Source organism: Gossypium hirsutum, chromosome D05, assembly GCF_007990345.1.
Source record: "Gossypium hirsutum isolate 1008001.06 chromosome D05, Gossypium_hirsutum_v2.1, whole genome shotgun sequence".
In the NCBI taxonomy this organism is placed as follows: Eukaryota; Viridiplantae; Streptophyta; class Magnoliopsida; order Malvales; family Malvaceae; genus Gossypium; species Gossypium hirsutum.
In genome coordinates, this window is record NC_053441.1 from 24,602,097 (window position 1) to 24,610,395 (window position 8,299).

Genomic DNA, 8,299 nt, shown 5'->3' on the forward strand with positions numbered 1-8,299 from the left:
CAATAAAAGCTAAAGCAAAGCAACGAAGGATCTATATACCATAGGGATCGCTTCTTTTCATAATTTATATCAATGCAAAATTTCCACAAAGCAACCGCATAATGAAAAATAATTTTACACAATTATCATTCCAAGCAATAAAATATATAAACTATTCCAGAAAATTATTTTCAACTTTTTTTCATAAGTCAATTTCCAAAAGTAGAGTTCAGGTAGAGGAGAGGAAGAAAAATATCTTCATTTTCAGATTGATTGGAATTCTAATCTATAAATTGGAATACTTTAAATTGCCAATTGAACACTAATGGAGAAGCTTATAAGCTAAGTACAAATAAAAATACAGCAAGAATGGTTATATTTGAACCATAACTTCGATAATACAGGGTTTGACATGGCAATAGGTGATGAACAAAAATTGACAGAAGGGCACACTTTAGCAGGAAATACCTATTGCTTTTATCTGTGTTGAGAAGGCATATGCCATAATTAATACCCAAGATAGCTTGGATCCCCCATATACTCAGCAACCTGTTCAAGTTTCACATCTAGCAACTCCTGACTATCAGCATCTCTTACAACACCCATTTCTCGATCTAAATCCCTCTCTACCAAATTTCCATACACACCTTTATGCCTACCATACAAAACAAGAACCGGACCGCCACGCCTCGGCAATGCAGTCTCGAGCAGTTCCTGCTCAACCCCTTGAATCAACTCTTTGCTGTCATCCATTGCTATGTCACACATATATGGTCCAACAACATCCACCACCTGCCCTTTCTTCAAATATAACCTCCCCCCTGCTAAACTTTTACTAATAATCCGAACCCTAATGTGACTTTTAAGCCAAGAAACCCCTCGGTCACCATTAGTCCTAGTTATCTCCACATTAACTTGTGTTTCACTTATTTTTTCAGTATTTCTACTCCGTTTACTATACTTTCTTTCATCCTTATGTTTCGACATTTTTTCATCCCTAATCTTCAACTCCTTCAATCTCCTCAAACACTTCTCTTCTTCCCTTGAACCCAAATCAGCTATCTCAGATATACGGACTTTAACTTCTTCGTCTCTATTCTTCAACTTCAAAACAACCCAACTATCGCCCAACTTCTCCATTATTGTACCTTTGGAACCCATCCCTCTCCCTTCAATCACTCTGACGTCTTTCCCCACAAAAAACCCATCTTCATCCTCCTCTCTTTCTTTCTTGTCAATATTCTCTTTGACATTCTTCAAACCCTGTCCTCTGTCTTTAAATTCCTTAGAACTAAACCCTAACCCCTCTTTGTCGGTCCTCCGCTCGTATTGCTTTACTTTAACATCTTCTTTAGCGTTTTTCCCAATTCCCCTACCTTCAACCCACCCGTATCCAGCAAGCAAAGCCTTACCAAAACCCTCCACAGGTACATCCTCGAACTCCTCAAACCCTCGATCCTCGGGCAACTTCTTCAAATCCTCTTTAAAACTCTGGAGAAGGAGCGTCTCGACGGAAGCTGCTGATCCAGGAGTTACATCTTTGTTATCCGCCTCACCCTTGGTGGAGCTGTTATTGCGGAGATTGAGACCGTAAGAGATTGCGGAATCAGGGTTGGGATTGTGAGAGGAGGAATCAAGCTCGAATTGGAGATCACGAGAGGCATCGGATTGGAGAGGGAGGTCAAGATTCTTCATCTTCTTGTATGGGCGCCATTCGTTTTGCTTGGGAGGGATTACGTAGGAGGGTTTCGAATTGGGGTCGGGTAGGGTTTTGGAAGGGTCGAATTCTGTGACAAATTCTTTGGGGTTTAGGTCATCTTGGGCGGTGGAGGGCTTGGGGATGGGCACTTTTTGGGTGGGTTTTGATTTGGAGGGGAGAGAGAAGGATAGTTTCATGGCGTCGAATCGAAAATCCGCTGAAAACCAGACCAAAGCTTATGCCGGATCTCAACCGAAAGCAGAGGGGCCGATGGGATTAGGTCAAAGTTGAAGAATAAAAATGTTAGGGATTTGATTTTTTAGGGAAAGGAGGGAAAGAACGGGAATACAAAGACCGACACAAATGCACAAGCTGGCGAGGAAATTTAGTTACAAATTGAAAATGAACAGAGGTACATCATACTCTAATTTTTATTATATTTAAATGGTGTAATGTGGATTTTAGTCCTTAATATTTACGTCTTTTGCCAATATGGTTTTTATATTTTTTTATAAGTTAAATTTGATCTAAATCTTTTAAAAATGTCAACTTTGTTTATCAATCTTTCGAAAAATAGTTAATTTAATGTTTTTAGCAAAAATACTAACTAAAATATTAATCTTTTTAGCATGACAACTTACATATCAATTCACGTGGACTTCATGCTAAACTTCTTAAACCTTTTATATTTTTTTATAATTTAAATTTTTATATTTTTATAATTTTAAATTATTTATTGACATGAAATATAAGATAAATATTTTTATTTTAGCAAGAGTGCATGTGGACTACCATACAGGTTGTTACTTCAACATCGTTAAAAAATTAATGTTTAGTCAGCATTCCTAATAAAGAAAAGTAATTAGACTCTTTTCGAAATGTTAACAACCAAATTTAGCTAAAAAAATAGGTTAAATTAACAAAAAAAATATAAACGTTGAGGATTAAATTTATCATTATGTCTATTTAAATTTTCTTTTATCTTCTAAAATAGTAAAAGTTGAGTTATCAAATAAAAAATAGATAAAGTAATATTTAACTTCTCAATTTAGTAAAATTTTTAACTTTAGTCTCTAAACTTTTTTCAACATAATATTTTTTAATATTTTAATATTTTAGGTAAACTACACCAAGAGACAAAATTATTTATAAGTTTACGTTTTAGCCACTCGACTTAAAAAAGTTTTCATTAAGTCACTTAAGTTTAGACTATTTGAAAGTTGTTATTTAAGTGAATGAACTGTTCAAAAGTTTTTTTTATTTAAGTCACAGGGTTATTAATTTTTTTTAAAGTTTGGCTAGTAAACTCTAAACGATAATTTGACGATCAATACGATGGATCAGTACCCATCAAAGAATAGAAAAAACATATATTAGATTCAAGTCAACCTGATGGTCATTGTTGGAGATTGGAGAAAGAAATTGTTTGGATTTTAGTTTGCAAATTTATGATGTTCAAAGTTGTTTTATAAAAAAAAAAGAATTGAATTGTAGAAGAGAAGGAGAATGAAAGCTCTTGATTGGTGTAAGCGGTGCTAATAGAGAAAGCCATATAACAGTGATTTTAACAACCCATTGACCTAAATGAAAAGTTTTGAATAGTTCAATGATCATTTTGTAACTTTTTGAAATTGAGTGACCAAATTATAAACTTACTAACAATATAGTGCCATTTAGTGTAATTTACCCTAATATTTTTAGGGTACTTTGAAATTAATATTATTTGAATTTTTACATTTCTCAAGTAGTTGTTAAAAACATATTTTGGATTTTTTTAAAAAAATTTTGTTTGGGTCTTAAGTCAATATCGTATTGGTGGGCATATTATTTTTCTCTTAGTATTGATACGTATCAATACTAGTTTATTTCAATGTATTGTTTTGAATTTTTTGTTGTTTTTTAAAAACATTTGATTTTTTTTATACAACGATGATTTAAACACAGACTATTCATAGGGTAGATAAACATCCGATCAATAGGCCACAACTCAGGGTTCAAAAATGCATGAAAAAGGATTTAAACTTGAGAATAAATATTTATTTCTCAAAAAGATCGGTGCAACACGAAAACTTCCTAGGAGGTCATCCATCCTAATACTACTCTTGCTCAAGCATGCTAAACTATGAAGTTCTAATGAAATCCTAGTACTAGTTAAAAAAATTTTGATATATGTATATAAAAAATATTTACAAATATTATATAATGAGATTGAATAAAAATCATATATAAAATACTCATAAAAAATAAAGCTTTGCTAAAGAAAATATTTTAAAAATGTTGGTGACCTGAGTTTAAATATTACATATGTAAATTTTACAATACCAAAAATATATATAAAATACTCATCATTTATAAAAAAATATTTTTTAATAAGCTTCACAAATACAATCCATTATCTATGGTTAAAAACACTCAAAATAAACAAATAAAAAACCCATCATTTAACAAACTCAAAATATACAAACAAAAAAATTATTCTACAAATTAAACAATAAGATCATCCCATACTATAGAGTGCATACAACAATTCATACTTCAACAAATCTAAATTAAAAATTAAAAATTAAAGTACATTTTAAAAATAAATTTTTGTGCAAATAAATATAAAATTAATTTTTTTTTATTTTTTTGTATTGGTCGATATGGGCGAAATCAATTGGTGCACACTAGGGATGACAATTCAGATGTCAAATTGTCGACTTGAATTTTGCGGATTCGGAGTGGACGTCGATAGACCACCTCGAATATCCATTATCCAAAATCATACAAAATGAAATCCACTAGGTTCCAAGTATCATTCTCGTCTAATGCATGTATTTCCTCTAATCTCGCATCACGCCAACTAAGATGACTCAAAGCTTCCTGAATTTTCTTAGGAATGAAAACAATATTTGAGGACACAAAAAGAATAAGAGGAAGGAGGCAAATGGTTAAATGAAACAAAATTAAAAATAGGATAGGTATAGTGACATTTACTGTAACAACCCGTTTTTAGTGAAATCGGAACAGTGGTTTCGGGACCACAAATTTGAGCCCGTAAGAAAATTTATTTTAATATTATTTTATGATCTACATTATGATAGGAATATCGTATAGAAATTTCGTTAAGAAAATTTTACCGATTACATGATTAATTGATAAAATGACCAAATTGCATAAAATGAAAAAGTTAAATTCTAGTAGCTAAAAGGATCAAATAGTTATGAAATTCAAAATTTGAGGTCCTTATATGACAAATAGACCATTAAGAGGAGTTAGTAGATAAGTATAATGATTCTTCATCTTTCCCAATTAAAAAGCCATGGAAACCCTAGTTTGAGTTCTTGAAGATAGACAAACTTATTTTGATCAATTAGGTATGTTTTCTTGTCCCATTTTTAGTAATTTTTATATTTTCGAGATCGTAATAGCTTAATCTAGCTATATTGAGGATTAATTTGTAAAGTAATTAAAGTACTAGGGTTTTTCCATGGATGAATATGCATGAATTATGAAGTTTGATGGTAGAAATGGAAAGGTTGTTGATAGATAAACAACTTGTAAAGGAAATTTTCATGAAATTGTGATTTAGGGACTAAATTAAAAATATGTAAAATTCAAGAAAAAATTCTGATTTTTGTGAAATATATGGGCTGTAAATGTTTTATGTAAAAATTGGCTAGGCTTGGAATAAGGATTAAATTGCATGAATCTCATTTTCCGAGCCTAGGGATGAAATCGTCATTAATTAAAAGTATAGGGGTAAAATGGTAATTTTTCCTAAGAGGTGGCTTGAATTGAATATGAATTGTATTAAATTGAGCTAAATTTACTCGTATAGATTCGGATAGATCAACTACGGAGCTAGATCGAGGTAAAGAAAAAGTAACGGATTAGTAGCATACGAGTTCACGAACATTATCGAGGTAAGTTCGTGTAACTAAATTGTATATTTATGTGATATGCTTGATTTATATGTATATGATTTGTATAATTGTTAAGTATGAAAATAAATCACGTATCTGACAATGTCCAACAAGAAATAAATCTCGTTTGAAAAAATGAAATTAGATGGATACAAGGTTCCCGGAGTGGTTGTGGTTCTGCATATGTTGCAAACACATCATAGCTTGCAAGAGCGTCCCGATATAGATCACATGAGCATCCCGATATAAGCTCTCTTGAGCTTTCTGATACATGGTTATTCCAAGCTTCCCGTTTTTATACTCTTATGAGCTTTCTGATCTGTAGTGATCCTGCATGTGTTGCGGACACACCGCAGCTCTTATGAGTGTCCCGATTTATGGCTATCCGGAGCTTTCCGATTAAAAACTCCTTCAAGAGCTTCCTGATAATAGCTCTTCAGAGTTACCCGTTAAGCTCGCATGAGCTTTCTGATTTAAGCTCTTATGAGCTTCCTGTTATTAAGCCTGGATAAGCTTTCCGTTATAAGCTCACATGAGCTTTCTGTTATTTGGCTTGGAAGATCTTCCTGTTTAAATGCTCAATAAGCATTCTTGAATGTGAATTGACGAAATTCAGACTTGTACACTTCATGTGTACTACTCTTGTATCGATCGATATTTTAAATGATTCAACGGGTAAAGTTCTAACATTAGATGATATGAATTCAAGATGAATTACTATGAGAAATATTTGAAGTATAAAAATATGATATGTACATGTTCACGTATACTTGAAGTGATAAATTCATGTATGTGAAAATTGAATATTGATGAGCACATTCATGTTTCTTAGTATTTATGTGAATTATATGACTAACATGCTTGATGATGATATGTGTTTAGGTAATTGGCCAAATTGATTTGAGCATGTTTAGTTAGCTTACCTTAATGTGAAATAAATGGTAAGTTAATTTCCTGTTATACGGACTTACTAAGCTTTAAAGCTTACTCTATTTTATTTCCTTTGTTTTATAGTATTCGAAAGCTCGTAAAGGTTGGAAGCGGGTCGGAGCAACATCACACTATCCCTTAGCTGGTTTTGGTATAAATAGCAAAATTTCTTTTGGATATAATGGCATGTATAGGTTAAATTAACCAAATGATGGCATATAAATATTCAGGTGAAACTAGCCATTGGTATGACTTGTGTTTGGTATATTTTGATATGTAAATATATGGCCTAAACATGTTTGATGTGTGTGTTTGAAATGGTTAAATGGTGGAAAGTACATAGACCTATTGATGATTGGTTTGAGATAGCATAATCAATAAAATATGCCTATATGCACATATCTCTGTTTGGTAAGTTTGAACACTTGAACATATGTGATAATATGTCATGTATAAGACTTAGTTTTAGCTTGGTTTTAATGTCTTAAATTGGTTGGTGAATGTATTAAAGGGTTGATGTAGGTGGAAGACAAATTGGGTTAGAAATAAGGCTTGGAAATGACCTTATTTTGTCCACACCGGTAGAGACACAGGCGTGTGTCTCAGCCGTATGTGAGACACGGCTTAGCACATGGTCGTGTGTTTTGGCCGTGTGTCCTCTGCATCATTAAAATTCAAAACAAAATGCTTAGGATTTTTCACACGGCCTGGCACACGGGCGTGTGGCTTGGCCGTGTGACTTGGCTGTATGACCCAAGTCAGAGAGTTACACGGGTACGGACACAGGCTGGGACACGACCATGTGCCCTAATTCGAATACCCATACGGCCTATGGCATAGGCATATCTCTTGGCCATGTGAGCCACACGGCTTGACCACACATGCGTGTATACCCTGCATCTAGGAAAAATTTTGAAATTTCGCGAAAAATTCTCTGAGTACTCGATTTAGTCCCTACTTGTTTCTAATGCATATTTTGGGCCTCGAGGGCTAATTTAAGGGACAATGTAATTCATTATGAATGATTTCTTATATGAATATTAAATGTTATGAAATGTCTATATTTGATCTGTAAATTTTGGTAATGCTCTATAACCCTATTTCGGTGACGGAGACGCGTTAGGGGTGTTACATTTATTGGTATTAGAGCTAGAGTTTAGTCAATTCTCAAACTAATGTAGCATGTACAAGTCTAGCTATACATGCCATTATATAACCTGTGATAGTGTGATATCTCTTAACAATTTTAAACATGTTTTTCATATAGTAATGTCATCCAATCGAGCTGAATCCAAAGAAGCTTAGAGCAATGCTCAAGCTTCAGTTCAAAAAGTGGCTTCAAATAGTAGAAGGCCCGTATCTGAGGTCTGAGGAGGAGAGGCTAAAGATGTAACACCCCTAACCCGTATCCATCACCGGATTAAGATTACGAGGCATTACCGTAAAAGACACAATTTAGCACAATCATTTATCACCTTTTATTCACCAAAGAATAAAAATACATTTGTAACATTACTAAACTCGAATGTCCACGAATCATTTATACTAGATTCGAATATATGAATCATAAAGCCATTCCACATCAAATTTTTAATCAAACTAACACATGAAAACCAAATTCAAACCATATGTCATAAATTTATAAAATTCTTACATGTTTACCACTTAACCAACTAATCAAACATTTTTTACTATTATAAAACATCATATCGTAATATTATACATTATAATTCCAATAGCCAAAACTTGTGGCTATATAGTAAGGCATTTGGACACCTAAATAAAC

General features: G+C 32.9%; 1 protein-coding gene across 1 annotated transcript; it reads right to left on the reverse strand.

Moving 5' to 3' along the window:
* Positions 1-266: 266 nt before the first annotated feature.
* Positions 267-2,085, reverse strand: LOC107914018 (protein MOS2). Its single transcript, XM_016842723.2, has one exon. The coding sequence runs from the start codon at positions 1,873-1,875 to the stop codon at positions 487-489; it is 1,389 nt and encodes a 462-aa protein (XP_016698212.2). The 5' UTR covers positions 1,876-2,085; the 3' UTR covers positions 267-486.
* Positions 2,086-8,299: the final 6,214 nt, after the last annotated feature.

What these genes read in the sequence shown, in the direction of transcription:
- LOC107914018 (XM_016842723.2), bottom strand. Translation starts at nt 1,875, where the DNA reads ATGAAACTATCCTTCTCTCTCCCCTCCAAATCAAAACCCACCCAAAAA.